The sequence below is a fragment of the Poecile atricapillus genome, chromosome 7 (genome assembly GCF_030490865.1).
Source record: "Poecile atricapillus isolate bPoeAtr1 chromosome 7, bPoeAtr1.hap1, whole genome shotgun sequence".
Classification (NCBI taxonomy): Eukaryota; Metazoa; Chordata; class Aves; order Passeriformes; family Paridae; genus Poecile; species Poecile atricapillus.
Window position 1 is genome coordinate 28,385,233 of NC_081255.1, and position 20,154 is coordinate 28,405,386.

A 20,154-nucleotide genomic window follows, 5' to 3' on the forward strand; every position below is an offset into this window, starting at 1 on the left:
TACAATCTGGAAATCTTGTTTTGCTGCACAGGAGAACATGGGAATCCAGGTGGAGAACAAGCTAACCATGAACCAGCAATACAGCCATATGACAAAGAAGCCCACAGTATGCTGGGCTGCACTAGAAAAAGTGTCCCCAGCATGTCAAGAGGGGTGATTTTACACCCCTCTGTTCTTCTCTTCAGTTCCAGTAAATAAACACACTGCCTTCAACAGTGTGGGTAGTGTAAGAAAGGCTGAATTGCAATTGTAGGAAAGAACAAATGATATCTTTTAATTATAAAAACGAGAAACCTTCAGCTGTGACAGTCAACATTAACAATCACTGCAACACAAAAACATATCCCCCCCATGCTTAAGAATGTAAAGCTACACCCTTAACCACAAAACACTCTCTGCATGCTTATGTTTAAAAAGGTTTAATTTTTTCACCCTGGTACAAAAATACAGTACAATGTGATGGCAAGGCATTCGCCAAAAACATTCAAAGAATAAAAGGGGAAACCCCGTAAAGCTTCAACATAACCCACCCTCACTTGATGGAACAATCAAAAGGTGAGTGCATAAGGAAAAAGTTAAATTTTTGCCCAAAGGCAAATAAAGATGAATCACAGAGTTTTACACAAAAATACATTTGCAGAGCTGATAATTCACATGCTACTTGAACATTCATGAAATGTACTTGGTGCAGTGGCAGAATTCATGGTTTTGGATATCTAGAAAAGATCTAGCCCAGGAATATGCCCAATGATGGGAATGCCCAGTAAAAACTATGGGATCACGTAACACCAGTGCGAAAAGAGAGACTCAACCCTGATTAGTGTCAAAATGATGGCTACTTCTAGTTTTTCCCATCACACTGTCCTCAAATAAGTGTTTTCCCTACACACCTCCCTTTTAACACCAAATATCAGTGGTTGCTCAAACACAAAACGAGATGTGTTTGCACATTACCCAGTTGCAAAGAATCACCACAGTGCAAACCACCAGGCAGAGAAAACACTGTAACTGTTGTGTGTGTGTGAACTCCAAACAGGGTTTAACCTAACATTGTTGACAGGGGAATTATGTCCCTTCAGTGCATCTACATTCTTTGTCTGTTTAATCATTTCCTCTCAGTTTTGAAGTGATGAAAAGGTTTCATTCAGTGTATTCATTATAGTTCATCTCCCAGGTGTTTTTGTTTGAAAGCATCACCTGTCAGCTTCTCCTGGGCCTCCTTCATTCCTTGGACAACTGAAAGATTAAATAGAGAGACACCAATGATTAATCTCAGGGTGAAAATATCAAGATGAACTGGTAATGAAAGTGTTTTAAAACAACACAGTTACAGAATGTAATCTACAGATTAATCTGTTAGAAAAAAACAGTCCTGCACCTTTTCCCAACTATCTGTGGCTGGATCCTGCAAATTATATGATTTCCCATGCCAGAACTGGAGACAAAATTAGACTTTCAACAGGTATTAAGGTGAATCATGATTCTGAATGTAGTTCCTGAAGCATTAAAGAATCACTCACTTACACTGTATAACCACTCACAGTTATACTTTAAAGTAACACCATTTCTCTTCACTGGCAAACCTTCAGCTCACTAAAAATGCACTTCAAACAACTTGGCACATACCTTGATCAGCATTGGTATAGAAATACTTGTAGCTAGGGTTTCCTCTCTCATTTATGATTTCTGGATGAACTTTTCCACTGGGGTCTATGAAATAAGAAATCCAACAGGAAATTTAGATGTAAACAGTAAGAACGCAGTGGTGTGAATGGACACAACAGCTGTGGGTGCCTTACCCATGAAAAGGATTCTGGGAATATAACCTCCATCAGGACTAAAGGCTTCATCCTTTGGCTCTTCATCATCCTACCACAGCAAGGCAGGAGAGAGGAAAGACATTAGCAAGACATCTAACAAAGCATGGTGCCTTTTACAGAAACAAGTTATTGCCTTTGGATTCCTTCTACCCTGAGCAATTTACATCTTGAAGAGATACTAAGTAACTGCAGTATCCTCCACTCTCAAAGGAAAGAAAGCTATTTTTACCTATATAAGTATCATTTGTGAAAATAACAGTATTTTTTCAGTCAATTTGCATTACCCACCCCACTCTGGTAAAGGAATGTTTGATATGTACTGAGAGAATGAACATAAATTCCTTTCTTGTGGAAACTGATTGACACAAGGTACAAATTGTTAAAAAGACAATGGCAGAGAGCCAGGCTTATAAACACAATTAAAATAACCAGACTGGAAAAGAAGTCTTTTTAAAACAATGAATTCTATCAATCAATCCTGAATGCCTATTCAGGAGTGCAGGATTTAGGATGTACACAAAACAGGATGTAACCAGCTGAGTCAGATTCCAAATGCTTCATGATTAGGCAGAACATGGATATAGAGCAGAAGGAAGCCTACCTCAAGGTTGACCATAACAAAATTATGGGCAAGTTCAGAGATCTCCTTGGATTCAGCAAACTTTGGCTTTAAAGCTAAAAGAAAAAACATAAAAATAAGCGGTATGTGAAACCAGTGGAAAATATTTCAGATTTTCAGGTGAGTATCAAAATCTCCACTTCACCCCTCGCTCTGGAAAGATGGCACTTTTCAATAAGCAGTGAGTAAATGGAATACATGTATCCAACCCTTCCAGCCAGGCTTGGAACAGGAGGTACCTGAAGCAATTCTTGCTTGGCAGCCATGGGCTGAAGCCTTCCCAACAAACAGAGGTGGTTATATTTGATCCAGTGAAACAGAAGCACAAATCCTGCTGTAAACCACCACTCCCACTCAACTACCTCATCCTTTAAGGCTTAGCCATACACACAGCTTGTTTGTTGGCTATAGCACCGTCATACTGTGCCACTCTCAATGAAATACAAATACCATTAGTTACATTTTGGATGCAGAGTTCACATTTCTCATGGCTACACGACTTTTATACAAAGGCTCATTAGAAATTTCAGCAAGCTCTAGTATTCAATGCACTTACCTTTGCAAGCTCCACACCAGGACTTGTGGATGATAACCATAAGAGGCAAACCACTAACAAAAAGAAGAAAGAAAATTGTGAAAGAAATTCTATTGCATGTACAGTTTAACAGTCAAGCCTTCCTCAGAGACTAAATGTAATGGGAAATAAGTCAGATGTAAAGAGATTATGTGATGCTCTAAGATTGTCTTGCAAAAAGTTTTCCCAATTTTAAGATGTGTAATATAATAATTTATTACAGCTGCCAGACAATAACTGCTTGTGTAGAGGAAGAGACTTTCTCTTATTAGATTTCTCAGATACACAACTGGTTATGCTTTTTTTTTCTGGATTACTGGAAATTGTTAATGACAGCAGATGCTTGAGAGATCTCAGGATGGATTTTTGTGGCTGCTTAAGGCAATCCAGTGGGCGACAATCTCTGCCCATTTCAGCCCACATGTCACAGTCACCTCCTGTGACTAAGGCCCTCCACTGAACAGCCAGCAAACCCATTTACCCAGCAAACCCTTTGGCTGCCTGCACGGCTTCCTACACATTTGTATGTTGAAACTAATTATGAGGGATGTGTCTGGCACCGGGGTTAAGAAGGAGAGGGGGTCTGTGAGGAACTGCAGCCTAAATGAAGTGCAACAAACACAAAAGGACCAAAGTTGTTTTTGCTTTCACTCTTTCCAAATAATTCATTTTACCTTTACTAGCTATGCTACCCAGAGGTTAAGTTTCCATATAATAATGATATGGCTTCCAGAACAGTAAGAACAGTCTAAAACTAGGTGAAGGAGAGGAAGGAATCTGGAGAGAACATCCTATATGGATACTTCTTTCAGGATATGCCAAGCAAAGCAAACTGTAAGCTTTCCCTGACTCTAAACTCTGCACCATATTAGGGGGCAAAAATAAAGTCACATTTTCATACACATAAATTATTAACACCTTTGCACACAACATTAATTACTAGCAGAACTAGTATGAGTTTTTCTTTAGCTAAATAGATATGAAAGGAAATCTCCACTTAGCAGTGTTCAGTAATGAACTTTAGAATGAGGAAAGGGTGGAAAGGAAGCCATTAACATTTAGAATTGTTCAAACACAGATCTGTCATCTATAATTAATGGATATGTCATCAACTTTATATCTATTTGCATTAAGGAGCAAGAACACACATTTCCCTAGTAAAGCTTGCATTGCGTCAGTGCCCTCTCCCCGATGATGAAAAAACGCTTCTTTTCATTGTTTCTATGGAGTCCAAAACAAACTATTTTGCTTCCTTCTTGAGGAGATGCTGATTTAAAACTGGATTTAAGATTGTTCTTATTATCAAAGATCAGTGATTCATGTTGAAAGATTTCAATCGTCTGGTAGTTGGTACTGCCACACACTTTTTAAAGAGAAATTTTAAAAGTGAAAGTGCTCACATCCTTGAAATACCAACTCTTAGAGGTTTGAGATAATTGATGTGTTTTCTCAGCTTAGTTCTCTTTACTTTGACTGCTAAGATAAACTCATTTACATAAAACCCCTTTTGTAGTAATTTCTCAGTTCTGCAGCATGTAAAACCCCTTAATAGCTGGTGTGCCAGACACACTGTAACTGAAGTAATCCTTCCTGGCCCACTTCACTATTTCATCCCAGCGAGCACTACACATAAAATTAAAACCAAAAGCCACCATTTATTAGAATGAAGCATCCACCAGAAAGTGAGAATTTTATATAAGCTGTACTCAAAATTCATGGAAACTTAGCTACCCAACACAGCCAGTACAGACTTACGAGTTTCACACAGGACACTGTCATTTTAGCTCATTTTTCCTATAACAACACTCAAGCAATTTGTGTTTTTAAGGGTGTATAATGGGTTGAATAAAAAATAAAAATAATAAATATATGAATAAAAAAGTTCATGGCCAAGTTATTTCAGTAAAATAGTCCTGCAGGTAAATTAAGACTTTACTCCGTTTAAGGCACACATTTTATTATTAGACCTGAAACAGAGAAGTTTGAGTTTGTTAGGCCAGCACCCTTTTGCAGTGCAGAGTTGAAAATCTCTCTTGGGTTCAGTTAGATTCTTTGAAACAGTCACATCCTAAAAATAAGCCTGTTCCAGTTCTGGACCTGAAGTCTCTTCTGCAGTCTGACATTATCTGGAGGCAGCTCTGGAAAAACAATCTTCTTATTCCAGGCAAACACCTGCCAATGTGGAGGGAAAAGTTTTCCCTACAGTCATCACCTTTTGCACTTTCATGTCACACTATTTGATTACAGGGGTTTGCGTCTCCACAGGAGACCTCACTTGCTTGGGGATGCACAGTAGCTCTCCTTCTTGCAAGAGGCCAGCGGGGAGAATGCAGGGGGTGAGGAACTGCATCCCGAGAGATCTCCCCAGCAATGCAGCTGGCTCGGCTGCTGCAGGGACACGGGCCCATCTTCTCAGAGCTGCTGCTGCTGCCAAGTGATGTGATCCCCGGCGGCTGGGACCCAGGCTCTGCAGGGTCTGTGCTAAAGGCACATTCTTCCCGCAGCAACTACTTCGGGGCCGGACCACCGCCACTGCTGGGTGGCACAGGTGGCACTTCACTGGATGCTGCGGCTCAGGTACTGCAGGAACATGCTGGCCAGCTGGGGCAGGTTTTCATCGCTGGGCTGCATCTTGGTGTAGCTGATGAACTGTCTCCGCAGCCGGCTCAGCTCGGCCACGCTCACGGGCCGGCTCAGCACCAGCCCCTCGGCCACGCCGGGGACGCGGATGGTCTCGCCGGGCTGTGCCCCGCTCCTCTGCGCGGCCAGCACGGCGGCCAGCACGTCCTGGGTGACGCGGTCCAGCTGGTGCAGGAAGCCGCAGGACTGCAGCGGCTGCGTGCGGGTGGCGCGGTGCGGCGGCGGCGGGGCGCTCTCGAACAGCGCGGCGCGGATGGCGCCCAGCGGCAGCGGCTCCTCCCCGCGCACCGTGAACAGCGGCCGGTCCCAGCGGCAGCTCGGGTCGGGCTCCTCGAAGGGCGGCTCATCGGGGCCGCCCGCGCCGCCGGCGCAGTGCAGGAGGCAGCGCGCCGTGCCCGCCTGCCGCGCCGCGCAGTACAGCTCGTAGCGGATGCTCCGCAGCTCGTTGCCCGCGTCCACGATCACCACGTCCCGCCGGCTCAGCCGCCGCTCCACCTCGGCCCGCAGCGCCGCCCGGCCGCCCTCCGCCTCGGCCACGACGTGCGCCGGCCGCTCCGGGCCGCCCAGCGCCTCCCGCAGCTCGGCCGCCCGCCGGCTCTTGCCGCTGCCCGGCCGCCCGCACAGCACCACCAGCGGCATCGCCCCGCCAGCGCCACCCGACCCGGACGTGGAGCGACTGCTTCCGCCGGTCACACACACCCAGAGCTCGCACGGCCGCCCCCGCGCAGCCCCGGCGCGCTCCTCCTCCCCACGGGCGCAGAGAATCGCCACGCCCCAGCACGGCTCTGGCACCGCGACATCGTCCTGCGAGGCGTCCCGCTTAAAAACGCCATCGCAGCAGTTGTTGGTACGAAGGGACCGCACCCTCGCCCGCAGGGAACTTAAAACCGAGAAGTCCCCAGCATCCCACGACATCGTGCAAGTTACAGAATTGAAATCGAAGGTTTGAAACTTCCTAGACCACTGGCTCTGGTGCATCTCACTCGTTACATCCCAGATTATTTGGTGTAATTTTTCATCTCCTTATTTATGGTCAGACTTCGGAAAAAAAATTGTACTTTTGAGGTTTATATTTTCTTTCCTACTAGTAGTTTCTCCCATTTCAATAACACTCAAATACTGCCGAGCTCATATCAGCGAGCAGATCTGTGCATCAGCAATGAAAGGACAGTGTGGTTCACACCCATCCCATCTCTTGCTGCAGGGTCTTTTTGAACAGGAACACCAATCCTGCCTAAACCTGAGAGCTCAGGGCTTGCCATCCCTCCCGCCCTCTGTCTCATTTTAAAGCTTCTTCTGCTGCTTTGCAATGCTACAATTGTAACTAAATACTGATATAATATTTTCTTTCTTTTCTTTTTTTTTTTTTTTTATTTTTCCAAAATGCTATATTATCAAGTTATAAAATCTTGTAAGACTTCTGAAGTGTACCATCTGGGTTAATTCAATGTCTGCACTAGAGTGTAGGACTTGTCAGATGGATCTGTTTGAGAGCAGAGCTAAATTAAACAGGAAACCTGGAAGGCATGAGCAATTTCTGCTCATGTCAGCATTGTCAGATCTAGGTTATAAAGTTAAAATACAAGTAGAATTTATAAGCATGCCATTCTCCTTCTTGCATTCTAACAAGAAGCAGAAGAAACTCTGAGAAAAAAAATAAAAAGATTAAGATGCCATTTTTCATAGAGACAGTGTTCTTTTCAGAATTTAAGCTTATCCCAGACCAGGTTGTGACAGTTCACTACAGTTTGAAACTTCCATATTTTTGCTGTAGATGGAAACAAAATACCTCATCTATACAGGCAAAGGGAATTTTAGGGAAGCTCTTAGCACTGCTGAGTTTAAGGGCAGTGAGCACCACTTACACTTTCATTTGTGTGTTTGAGAAACATATCTTTCTTTACTGTGATAAATAATTCTTTTCTTGTTTCAAAGACATGGCAGTCTAATTAAATCAATAATTTAATTAGACTGCAGTGACTAAACCTATGTGGTGTCTTAGCAAAGTTAAAAAAAACCTGTATTTTCTCTCCAATAAGCTGTAGGGATCTGAAGAGTCTCCTAAACCACCCTCATTTTTGTTAATAGAGACTCTTTTCTGTAGTTAAATTTATGGCTGAGATAGAATGTCTGTGAATGCTTCTGAAAACACATTTCTGTATTTGAAACTAACAAACATACCTGGCTGCTGCCTCTTTCTTTCCATCTTCTAGTGTTCTCCAATGAATATGATCTCCAAAACCTGCCAGAGAGAAGGGTTTATAAATGCTGCATAATTTAACATGTCAGCTAACAGAGGAAAATAGTCCAACCCTCGAAAGTATTTTCAACTCATTTTATATTACTTTTCTAAAGCCAACTATAGCCCCACTTCTGGAGAGACTTCTGCAAATACTTACAGCCCACACAGTCATATGAGGAATCCCACTGAAATTAATTAACAAAAACATACCATAGTCATGAATATTTCTATATATATATATGTAAATGACACTAAAATCCCCAAAACAGATATTAAAATTGAAGTGCCTTCTGATTATTCTCCGTTCTTTTTTAATCTGTGAACATTTGTTATCTGATGAATGACAAATTAAACATGTCAGCATTTCGCTTCCTAAATCCCACAGAAGGTGAACTGAACTGAAACTTAAAAAATTCTAGGCCAACATATGATCACTAATTGCTCTAAAGCTATTATGCTAAGTATTCCTGCTGATGATAATATCATGGAAGAGCAAGAAAGAACACCATTACACAGATTTTTGAGTGTTACAGTGACCAAATGAAGCAGGAAGTATTTTATCTGGCATCCAGATAACAAGTCCTGTAATGTCAATTGACTTAAGAGTGAGTCAGTGTACGTTTAACAGCTGCAAAGCAGGACTGCCAGGGTTGGGTTTCTTTAGTAGCCAACACAGCATGTTGCCAAAAGCCACCTGGAGAGCTTAGCTGAAGGAGATCCAGGAGCTGTACAAAGAGGAACTCTCTTGGAATACCTCCTCAGAGGTCTTGGTTCCAGTAATTAACAATTACTGTGCTGGATGGCCAAACATGAGCCTCGGCTTGCCCCTTCCCATCCCTAAGGGTTTGGATTAGTCAGGAACCCGCTGTGCCCAAGGTGCTGAGGGGAGCAGATTTCAGGAGCTACACAGAGATCAGGGGCCACAGACTGCCCCAGTGCTGACACAGGGGAAAGTGGACATTGTCTCCAGTAGACAACACAGGCAAAGAAGCTGGAGAAAGCCTGTTCCAGCATTAGCAAGTCTTTGGGACGCCTCAGTTCAGCATCTGGAAAGCAAGCTAGAAAAGCTATAAAAGGAATTATTTTGTCTATCTACTCTGTGAAGAGAGCTCACTAACACTTAATATGAAACTTAAAACTACACATCTAGGCACCCCAGAATATGAAAAATATAAAAGCTAAAATTAAGGCATCAAGGACAATGGCACAGTGTTTGTGTTACCTGATCTCTGCTGATAGGAGCAACTGTGAACATTAGTGATGCAACACATCAAACAGATGAGCTCACAGCAGGATGGGGAAGCCTCCTCCCTGTCCCCTCACACCCAAAGAGCAGCTGCTGAGGCAGCCTTTGTACGAACTAAACATCCCAGAGCAAAACCCAGCTGGATTAGTACATGTCACGTTTACCCAGAATATTGACACGTCAGCTATTTCAGTCAAAAGCCACAATGTTAAAGCAGGGAAAACCTTCTGTTGTTCTAGCTGGGAAACACTTTTCAAAAGCTTTTCTATATTTAAAACAAACCCCACATTGTGGTGAGCTTCAGTGTGTTTTTAAAAGCATTGCCCAACACATTATAGAGTGTATCTTTTGAATGAAAGTCATCTGGGGAATTAAAAGGTGAATGGCTGGCTGGGATCCACACCACGGCTTTGCTGTCATTGATGAAATTTGTTACAACCAGCCTTGAGGAGGAGATTTACCTCTACGGCAAAGCCACCACCTGGGGTGAAGCTCAGGCCCCAGGTGACCCGGGCTATTAGACACGGTAATTAGAGCAGGAGCCTGGGCAAGCCAAGAGCGAGGTGAGGAGCGGTCACGAAGAGCAAGGGAAGCCGAGGGCGGAGGGAAGGGTCATTCATCTCCTGCCAGGAGCCCGGCGGAGGCCGGGCAGGCACGGGGCACTCGGTACGGGGGCACCGAGGGGCTGCTCCCCCCGGGCTCCGCGGAGCCCCTCGGAAGGGCTTCAGCAGAACCGAACCAAGACGGCAGAAACCCCGCAAAGCCCTCCCACACCTCCGGACCCCGAGGCTGCGCTCTCTGCCCCCGCCCGGCGGCCCCGCGGGCTGAGGGGACCGGACCCAGCCCGAGTGGGGACAGAAGTTGGGGAAAGCCCGAAGAAAGCGTTTGTCTGACCCTTTCCGAGCCCTCCCGCGGCGGAGGCGGCGCAGGCCGCCAGCACCAGGCACAGGCAGAGGACGGAGGCTGCCGCGGGCTGAGCCTTCATGGTGTTGGCGCGGGCAGCGGCAGTACCCGGGTACGGCCCCGAACCTCCGGACAAGACAGCACCCGCTTAGCTTGGCTTTTTTCTTTTTTTTTTTTTTTTTTTTTTTAATCCCGTGTTTTAAAGCCCAGGAAGTGATGTGTGGCGGATGTGGGCGGTGCGCCGCCCTCACGGCTCGGCCCGGGGGTGCCGGGGGAGGCACCGGGCGGGAGCCGTGTGGGGAGCCGGGACCCCCGGGGCAGGGGTCATCGCACCGGAGCCCCAGAGCCCTGGTTACTCCCCATGGGCAAACCCCAGCGTTATCCCGACAGGAGCAGGCAGCGGTGGGAGCGGGGTAGTTCCGGATTTATTTTCTCCTTCCCAAATAAACCCTTTTGTCCGCTGCTCTCCGGAGTTGCCCAGCTGTCGGGAAGGCAAAACTGACCGCAAGCGCATCGTGTGAGGGAGGGTTCACTAAGGGAGACAGAGCGAGTGGTGACGCGTTTGGAAGGGCCGCGTCCCGGATTTAGGCCACAGGGCACCGCTACCGGCCCCGGGCAGTCTCCCCGGAGACTACAACTCCCAGGAGACCTTGCGCGCACGGTCCCACCTCTATGTAAATGAAGTGGGCGGGATCGCCAATCCGCGGGCGGGCTGGTGCTGTCACGTGGCGCGGCGCTTCCTTTCTCTGTGCGCCTCTCTTTCCTTCCTCGGCCGCCATCTTGTTCTCGCCGCGTGTTGGTAGCGGGGGCTCCGCCGCGCTCAGGTGAGGGGGTCCGCTGTTCCCGTGTTCCGGTGTCTCCGTGTCCTGGTAGCGCCGCGTCCCCGCTGGCTTGAGGCGGGCGGGGCGCCGCGGCAGTTCGGTCCTATCCCCTTGGGTTGTGCTGGGCCGTTCCCCGAGGAGAGGCCGAGCGAGCGACCCCCTTGTGCGGGGGCTGCCCTGGCTCGCGGGGCCGCGGCTGTGCCGTGGGGCCGCGGGTACACGGGATCTCGGGGGATGAACCGTGTTCCCCTTCCGTTCCCCGTGCTCTGGGGCTGCCCCGCGAGCCACCCTGAGCCCCTTCTCCCGCCGCCCCGCGGGGTCCCTCCGTGCGCCGATCCCTGCCTCCCTCCCGCTCTTCTCCCGGTCGTTCCCGGCACAAAGCACATGCGGAGACTTCCCCATCATTCCGGGGATCACTGATAACTTTCTGGGGCAGAGCAGTGAAACGCATTCCTTTTGCTGGAAACCTTGAGGCGTTTTTTCACCCATTAGGATTTTCAAGGCTTTCAGCCTTTAAAGGTCGCACCTGACCCGTGGGGGAAGCACTGGACTAACTTCCCAGTCACTGTATTGGATGAAGAGCTGCCAGAAGTTCATGTAGCAAATATGTCCATACACGAACTTCATAGAGTTTGGATGTCTCTTATTAGTCATAAGTATCACGGATTCGTTATATGAATACTATTCCAAATAGTTTAGTGATTAATCTGTCCCTGGGCTCTCGTAAAGATAAATGTGTTTTCTCAGACCCAGTTGTCGTGTATGTGCTGGTTTGGGTCTGGTTGGAGTGAGTAATTCAGTTCAATAGTTGCAGCAGTAAACTGGCATTGTGGAAATGAGTACCTCGGCCTGATGCAGAATGAAATATCCTGTCGAGTTGCCTCATCGTGGCACAGACACTTCAGCTAAATGCGGGTCCTTCCTACTGCAGGACCACTATGGATCGCTTAGGTGGTGTGGCTTTAAAGCTCTGTTTTATGTGTGTTTGACATACTGGCTTGGGTGATGTTCTAGAAGTTTGAGAAACTCACTGCAGTTGTGAGAGTACTCTTAGAATGGATGGTGACCTTTTTTTGTTACTGTTTTGATGGTTAAGTTAAACTTATTTTTGCTCTTTAGACGTAGCACTATGAACCAAGAAAAACTGGCCAAGCTTCAAGCGCAGGTCCGAATAGGAGGAAAGGTAAGAAAACCAGCAGAGATGCTTTTGAAAACATAAGCTGAAGTTCATGGAAAGGGAATTAAAAAATGATTCTCAGGCTTGACCAATACAGGTTTTGTGTGTTCTGGCCTATAGTGCAGCTACCTGAAATGCAAGTTTCTTTCAGTTTGCAACTGCTGCATGAGCAGTTTCTGGTGTGCACGCATTGTTTTAATTCATTGACTTGTTGTGACCTGTGAAAGCTCCAGCTAAGCTCACCTGTTCTGCCTTTTGGGTCTCCCTGTTGGGGATTTTCTTCTTTGTGCCTGCTTCACATACTGGCTGTGCACTGAGCTGTTTCTTTTCTTTGAGCTAGTGGGTAGTTAATATGACCAATAAAAAGGCATGTAGTTTGTTCAGTGTGGGTGCTTATCCCCTGTCATAGGGATGATTGTACAAAAGTTTGCAAAACAGGAATTCCAAAATTTCTGTCTGTGGAGCACTCTGAAAGTGTTAATGACTTGGCTGCCAAAGTGGGACCATTTAAATCACTGTATTTGTGCTTTGTTTTCGAAAAAGATGTCTTGGGGAAACTTTGTTACATATTGCTTAATATTAAGTAATACTTTTGTAGTCTGGGTTAGTGGAAGGGAAAATATGCTGCCGTTTGGTATTTCTTTGGTCTTTTATGCTTAAGAAAAAAATTAAAATTGGGAATGATGGCCAAAGCTAATAGGTAAAGGGAAATAAGCTGAGAAGCAATTTTGTCTACAGAAGTGCCTCATAACTTGAAAGATGTTGCTCAGACTGTGGCCTGACTTTTGTAGTTAGTGTGGAGAGATTTTGAACAGAGCTGACTGTTCTCTCTTGATTCTTCCCAGGGTACAGCTCGCAGAAAGAAGAAGGTGGTGCACAGAACAGCTACAGCTGATGACAAAAAACTTCAGAGCTCCCTCAAAAAACTGGCAGTAAATAACATTGCTGGCATTGAAGAGGTATAGTGAAAAAATAAGTGTTTCCTGTTTGAAATTAAATTCACTCTCTTATTTTGGTGGTGGTGTGGTGGGGCTTGCTTTTGGTTTTGAAAACTGTTTTATCTTCCAAGCAAAACCATGGAGATTTGGAATGCTGAGGGGTAAAGTTGTTTGATGTATGGTTGTCTCATTGGCATGAATGTGTATATACCTGGAGAAGGAAGGGTGAAGGGTCTGCTGGCCAAGCAGTGTGTAGTGGAGTAGTAAGCTCTGTGTATGTGTGTGTGTCTTTCATTCATTGCAGAACAAAACTTCTCTTCATTCCTGACTTTTATGAACTTGATTACCTGCTCTAAAGAGCAGTAAATGTACACAGATTGTGAAGGCACATCTAGAGCAACTGTGGTGCAGAATATGAAGGAAAGTTTAGAAACACCTTGAGTAAGAACTTGAGTCTGTGTTATCAAAATTAGGACGTTTTACTATATAAAAATTGCTGGAATTGTTTGCAGTAGTTACAGGAGATGATTTTTAAAACACTGCAGAGACTCTACAGAAGCAGCTTCTGTGTTAATGTAAGTGGGAATGTGAAGGTTTCAGATGTTCCTTGAATACCTCTAATTTACATGTATTAATAAAACATGTTTTCCATAAGTGTAGAGAGTGACCCTCATACATGGGAGGAGGAGGAGGAGGTTCCTCCATCGTGAATGCAGCATTGCTGTAGTACTTGTATTACCTGGTTAAAGAAGTGCAGTATTTAATCTGTGACTAAATTAATTGAAGCAGGATTGCAAGGTGCATGCGGAAGTCACTAAGTGCATTCCTCCCTTCCAAAAGCAGATGCAGATTTGGTGTGGTTTACCTGTAAGTTTTCAGACCTCTGTTACAGAGACAGTTCAGTTTGTCTGTTTTCTTAAGCTTACTACAAATATGCAGAGCTATATGAATTATAGGAAGACATGGTTCTTAGTGTATGTTCAGGGTTTTTTTTTCTGCACAGAGCACAGGAACTTTATTCAGATACAGTTATTAAGGATTTTAAATATCTCACCGTGTAGGAAGATGATGCAAAATATTTCTACCTTGATAGCAAGAGACATAATTGTGGAATGTTTTATTCAAGTGAACGCAAGTTGACCTTGGTAAGCTTCGTGCAGATAGGAGAATGTTGAGTCAAGCATGAGTAACACATTTGTGTCATTTTGAAAGAGCCTTTTAAGTAACAGGATGACTGTGCTTGAAGCCTTTACCATTTTCTCATGGGCAAAAGACAGGACATTGCTTAGTTTTGCAGGAACAGCACACCTGGATTTCCTGCTCAAAACATATTTGGAACTCTGCTGCTGTGTGAGGATTGAGAATTTAGATGTTTTCATATTTTAGATGTCATCTTTAGTTCTGAATCCCTCTTTTCTCCCTGTAACTTAAAAATATTGCTTAATAATTTTTTCACATAAGTTTAATACCACTGTGTGTTGGATGGGTAGAACTCTATTCCTACAGTCAGACAGAATTATTTTTCACATAATAGTTTAGACATGCCCAGAAGAAAAAGCTTTTCAACTTTCTGAAGCAGGCCACTACACTGGCTGTAAGATAGAATTCTTGGTGATTCAGAAGGCCAGGGAAGAGGAAGAAAGCAGGATCACTGTTTGGTATCCTTCATCTTAAGAGCCCTTGTGGAATTATTGGGAAGGTATTGGAAGTCTGTTCTAGTGCAGTTGGTACATAATCCCCCAGTGCTGTGTGTGCATCCCTGCCTTGAGCCATGTGAGTCCTGGGCCTTTGCCAGCTGGGCAGAAGCTGGAACGTTTTCCTGGTGGGTAACACAGGTAACTCTGAAAGGCTTAACCTGATGTGGCAAGGTGCTGCTGTTGGAGCTTCCACTTTAGATGGTGTTAATTCTGGGTGCTTTTATCATGATTATATTGTCCTTTAGGAGGAGTGCTAGTTCTGTACCTGTTAATATTTCAAATCTAGATTTTAGTTATTATGCTTGATAACAAGATGCTGCAACCCTTTGGTAAGTGTTACTGATATATTTAAACAGGTGAACATGATAAAAGACGATGGAACAGTTATTCACTTCAACAACCCCAAGGTTCAAGCTTCCCTCTCTGCCAACACCTTTGCAATTACTGGTCATGCAGAGGCTAAACCGATCACAGAAATGCTTCCAGGCATCTTAAGCCAGCTTGGTGCTGACAGCTTAACAAGTCTCAGGAAGTTAGCTGAACAATTCCCAAGACAAGGTAGGTCTTTTTGGAATCTTTCATAGCTGACTTAAAGGACATACAAAGTACTAAAAGTTTTAACCCAAATTTAACAACAGCATGTGACTTGAAAAGTTAGAAGTATGTGTATGCTTTTATTTATTTGCCACTGTTGTGGAAGTAGAGGGTGGGGGAAGAAGTTTCTTTTTATCTTTGTTGATTCAAGATTACATAGGCAGGTCCTGATTTAAAAGAAATAGATAAGTCTGGCGTGCTGTCATAGCAGGTGTACAGCTGTGTATGGCAGAATGCTTAGGGGAAAGCAAGTTCATGTTTTAACTTGGAAAAACTCAACCAGTTATTTTTGTCAGGAAATCTATTCTATTTTCTTTGTTCATACAAAACATATTTCTATTGCAGTTATAGACAAAGAAATACATTCTTTTGTTCTACAGTTCACTACAGAATTCAACCAAGACTTCAAAAAACTAGTTAAAAATCAAAGTTTTAATGGAAAACTAAAAAAAACCCAAATCACAGTTATGCATGTGATTCTTTTTTTCTATTAAAACTGTGGGAGCATGGGTGAAGGTGTGTATGTAGTATAACTACTACACTGTAATTTTACAGTTAAAAAATTAAGATTAGGTACAGTTCCAGTTCAGACTGTTATAGCCATTAAGATTACTGTAGTTGGATGTGTTGCAGTTGTCTGTGTTTGGAATGGAATATACATGACCTGTTCTAATGTTTTCAACAAATACTTACTCCTTTTAAATCAGTTTTAATTTCTCCAACATTCATGTTCAGAGTTCAAGTGAAAGTAAAGGGTTTGTTTTTTTCCTTTAGTAACTTGTAAAATACTTCTAAAATTTAGAGAGATGGATCATCATAAGCGTATTAGAATAATATGATATGTTGGTCACTGGTGGATGCTGTATTATTCTTGCATTGAAACACGTGACTTCACTTCGAAGATCAAGCCATGCTGGGGGTTCTCTGTATAATTTGATCTTTTGCAAGCCCTGTGAATACCCCATAGAATCTGAAAATGTCTCTGCTGATGCTTTGCTGTCAGAATGTCCCCAAAGACACCTTTTGGTCATGCTGTTAACTCTCAGTACCTGGTCATTTGTGTGTGTTGTCACTATTGGGGAAATGCTGGCTTTTTTCACATGTATGGTTTTTATTTTGTTGTGTGAGTGTCCCTGAATGTGTATCACGAGAACTCAGCACCAAATTTCTTTTTATAGTGTTGGATAGTAAAGCACCAAAATCTGAAGATATTGATGAAGAAGATGATGATGTCCCAGGTAGGCACAGACACACTTTTAGGTCCACTTAATATATAAATATTTTGATTCATTCATTTAAATGTGTAGCTTTTGATGTGATTGTACTCCTCACTTGCTAAGGGAGTCTTATATAGGAGAGCATTAAAACACAACTTGGAATTACAGTTTTTGAAAAAGGGATTACCTTGTGCAACTACTTTTAATTATTGAGTGAAACTAGGTTAAAATAATTTCAGTGAGGTCAAACAGGTATCTAAATATCCAGATGGAGGTTTAGGACTACAAAATCACATAATTGGCATAGTTATCAGATTGTTTTAATATCAGGGTCCAGAGTGGGAATTTTTATTTCTGTAGCAGAAGAAAACAGGCTTATGTCAGTGTCTGGAAGTAATTATGATAAGTTCTTTATTTGTCAGTGAGTAACTGTTTTATCAATACCCACATTCCACTGTATCCTTCGGGATGGTGTGTTAGCTAAAGCAGCTTATGTGCGAACCAGAGATTCAATTCCTTGTGCCTTGGCACTGGTTTATTTCTTTGTGGCCTTGCATAAAGTTCAATTCCCTAAAATGTCAGGCATTCTTTAAAGAATGCTGATGCTCAAAACTCAACTGAAGCTACTAGAGCACCTTTGAAAATCAGCTCTTAATCACTTAATATTAGAATTTTCACTGTTGGAGTGTTTCTGCATTTCTAGTTTTTGTGTATGTTTAAACAGTATTTTCTAAGCCCCTTGAAATCTGCCCATAAAGAAATAGTTTCCTTAAGTGTAATTAAGTACTACTTAACCTTTCCTGTAATTATATGCATTTTCATTAAACTTAAAAAGGTAATCTTACTGGGCATTACTGTATTAAATATCTTCATCTTTTTCAGATCTCGTAGAAAATTTTGATGAAGCATCAAAGAATGAAGCTAACTAAAACATTAATAGTTCTGGAAGCTGGCATGGACTAGATTTAAGAAATCAGCTATGTGGTTCCAAAGTTTTAAAGAAACAGAGAACATCATCTGTTAATAGTTCAGTAATATAAATATTTTGTATTTTTATGATGCTGTTTGTTCAGCATTTTCTGTCAGTTGATTTTGCATTTTGCACTTACTCCCAGGATCTACTCTTTTGGTCAAAAAGAAATGTCAGTGCAGTTTGAGGGGTATGTGTGTATGTGTGTGGGTGTACGTATAGTGGAGAACAAATTGGAAACACATATTTAACCATCTACCCTTTTCCTTTGGAAATAGAAATAAAATGAATCTTCAGCATTGTTACTTTGATTATCACCAAATAGTGTACAGAGGGAGTTAAGATTAACGTTTTGTCCACATTTTGTGACCTGAAGGCATTACACCATTAAAACTTGGGGTTAATTTGCTGTAATTATTGTACTTTCAGGTGTGTTTCTCAGTGTACACATACTTTTTATCAACCTTGTGTTGATCCCAGATATTAGGGGAGATGAGCTGTTTTAGCAGCTTGTTTGGTACAGTAACTTTTTAAAAACTTGGTCTCATCAAAGTGTGCTTTTTTAAACCTTTTTTGTTTTGGTTTGGTTTTGCTTTGTTTTTTGGTCTCTAAAGTTTTGATACAAGCTGATATTTGACTCCTTCCATGTAGGCTTAGCAGTATGTTCTCCTGTTGGTTACTAAAGTATTTCCCAGTCAAAAGAAAACCACCTTGGTTCTCTACTGTGGGGTCACTTCCTAAGCTTGGAGGTCTGGTTGGTAACAGTCCAGTGCACCAGTTTTGCACAGTAACAAGTTTTTGCTTGAATAACTTCAAGCTGTTCTCTTGGCATGACTGCATTTACTAGCAGCTGATGATCCACTTTCATTCTTAGGGCACTAGGAACTAAATGCACTGTGTGAGCAATGTTTAGGGTGGGAGAAAAGAGTTGTTGACACTTTGCCTTGCTTCCTGCTGGGCAGTCTGTGCAGTGACTAGCTCTAAAGGGATATTTTTCTTTTTTATTTTGGTGGGGTTTTTTGTTTGTTTTTTTTTTTTTTTTGCCTGTAACTTACCTTGGCCTATAACCTACCTCTAGGTTTGGTGTCATCTATGTAGTAGCTTCTTACAAAACACAAGTGCTCCTCAGGCATAAGGAGGACATTGGGAGGTACTGTTGGTACAGTGCAGTATTTATGACCTTTCTTTAAAATGCTTAATGTGAAGCCGTTTTCTCAGAGGCTCTTTCAAGATTCTTGATGTAATGTGCATTAAAGTATAGTTAGACATCATTGTAACCTCTGTCAAGGGCAGCTGTGGCTTACAAAAGCCACTTTGTTTTTTTTTTCTCTACATCTGTCACTTAACTATGGCTTAATTGGAACATATCAGCTTTTGGTGTAGGCTCATATGCTAGAGAACTGTAATAGAACAAGCAAACAGTCCATGAGTTCTGGAGACTTCATGAACCCATGGAAGTAGAGCTGTAGTGGTTCGTCAGCTGAACTCCTCGGTTCATTTTCTAGGCTTTGTTCAGTTTTTCCTGTTATATTTTATATACTACGTGGATCTTACTACAAAATAAAATAACAATACAAAAGGGGAAATGCTCCTCCTGTGTGTTGTCTGCTCCTCCCACCAGCACTGGCTGAGGAAAGCAGGTGGATGCAGCAGCTGTTTGAGACAGCACTGCATTCTTGGTGACAGTGACCAAGGAAGACATGCAGGGCTAGGGGGGGGTCCCATTAGAGCTCTAGGATTTCACGCTCCCTATACTCACTCCTGTTTTCTCTATGGTGTTGAATGAAACTTTGGTTTCTTTTATGGCTGATCAGCTGTAGAGGATTTGTTCTGTTTCTAAGGAGGAGATGTTGCCACAAGTGTGTGCTCAGGCACACATGGAATTGCCTTCTGCTGCCTCTGTGAGCCCAGGGAGCAAAGGAAGGACATGAGGTCACAGGTATTTGCAGTGTTCCTCTGTTTGCTTAAGAGGCACAAGTGAAGAACCTTTTTTAAGTCGCAACTGTATGGAGTTGGATATATGGGACATCCTCTTCCTAAATACTAATCAGAAACTGAACAATCCTGCTAGTTCATTCTGATGTAGGAAGCATGTCAAAAGTAATTCTGTGAGAGACTGAAAGTAAGCCTTGGAAGCAGTGATTCCATAAGTTTATATAGCTGAACTTTCTGATTCCTACAAAATACTGATTAGTTTTTGCTCATGAATTAACATGTTAAATCCTCAAATTTTTCCTATGTTGATAACCAGTAAACCAACTAACTGTGCTAGCTTATGTAGTTACATTATCTTCAGTTTTTTCACTGTCTCTGGAAACAGTTGACCACTTATGATTTGCTGCTGGAAATACTAGAGCTTATCAATCATTAAACTGATTTTAATTAAAAGTAGCCCATCGAGGCTGTTGTGGGAAAAGCTCTTTTTCTTTTGTATTTATTCATGGTATAACACAAACAGTGTTTGTACATGCGGATGGAAATGCAAGGTTACTAAAAGTAGTTTTGGGGAGCATTGGTAAATAAAAACTCCTTTCATAAGAGGGAGCACTAAGTTCTTTGCTTGGCTTGAAGCATAATAACCACCATACTTCTGAAGCCCTTGGGCTTACTTGCTCACTACTTAACTCTGCTGACATATTAAAGATACCGGTAATGCTATTGACATGTTAACTTAGCAGTGATTGGGAAGTAGGAAA

The 20,154-nt window shown here is 43.0% G+C and overlaps 3 protein-coding genes across 3 annotated transcripts; 1 reads left to right on the forward strand and 2 right to left on the reverse strand.

Moving 5' to 3' along the window:
• Window positions 1-252: 252 nt before the first annotated feature.
• Window positions 253-10,243, reverse strand: TXNDC12 (thioredoxin domain containing 12). Its single transcript, XM_058842208.1, has 7 exons — window positions 10,036-10,243; window positions 7,835-7,895; window positions 2,996-3,048; window positions 2,422-2,495; window positions 1,800-1,869; window positions 1,627-1,710; window positions 253-1,236 (listed from the first exon to the last, which is right to left on the reverse strand). The coding sequence occupies exons 1-7, from the start codon at window positions 10,124-10,126 to the stop codon at window positions 1,157-1,159; spliced, it is 513 nt and encodes a 170-aa protein (XP_058698191.1). The 5' UTR covers window positions 10,127-10,243; the 3' UTR covers window positions 253-1,156.
• Window positions 5,429-6,928, reverse strand: KTI12 (KTI12 chromatin associated homolog). The gene has a single exon (XM_058842205.1). It carries the CDS (start codon window positions 6,629-6,631, stop codon window positions 5,570-5,572), a length of 1,062 nt encoding a protein of 353 aa, XP_058698188.1. The 5' UTR covers window positions 6,632-6,928; the 3' UTR covers window positions 5,429-5,569.
• A 155-nt stretch (window positions 10,244-10,398) lies between the features above and the next one.
• Window positions 10,399-19,874, forward strand: BTF3L4 (basic transcription factor 3 like 4). The gene is made up of 6 exons (XM_058842206.1): window positions 10,399-10,868; window positions 11,985-12,048; window positions 12,888-13,001; window positions 15,034-15,235; window positions 16,450-16,509; window positions 17,371-19,874. The coding sequence occupies exons 1-6, from the start codon at window positions 10,723-10,725 to the stop codon at window positions 17,415-17,417; spliced, it is 633 nt and encodes a 210-aa protein (XP_058698189.1). The 5' UTR covers window positions 10,399-10,722; the 3' UTR covers window positions 17,418-19,874.
• The last annotated feature ends 280 nt before the right edge of the window (window positions 19,875-20,154 follow it).

Coding starts and splice junctions, on each gene's coding strand:
- BTF3L4 (XM_058842206.1), top strand. CDS start 10,723: ATGAAGTGGGCGGGATCGCCAATCCGCGGGCGGGCTGGTGCTGTCACG. Junction 13,002..15,033: donor ACATTGCTGGCATTGAAGAG/GTATAGTGAAAA, acceptor ATATTTAAACAG/GTGAACATGATAAAAGACGA. Junction 16,510..17,370: donor AGAAGATGATGATGTCCCAG/GTAGGCACAGAC, acceptor CATCTTTTTCAG/ATCTCGTAGAAAATTTTGAT.
- KTI12 (XM_058842205.1), bottom strand. CDS start 6,631: ATGCACCAGAGCCAGTGGTCTAGGAAGTTTCAAACCTTCGATTTCAAT.
- TXNDC12 (XM_058842208.1), bottom strand. CDS start 10,126: ATGAAGGCTCAGCCCGCGGCAGCCTCCGTCCTCTGCCTGTGCCTGGTG. Junction 3,049..7,834: donor AAGAAAGAGGCAGCAGCCAG/GTATGTTTGTTA, acceptor TCTTTTTGTTAG/TGGTTTGCCTCTTATGGTTA. Junction 1,237..1,626: donor CTATACCAATGCTGATCAAG/GTATGTGCCAAG, acceptor TTAATCTTTCAG/TTGTCCAAGGAATGAAGGAG.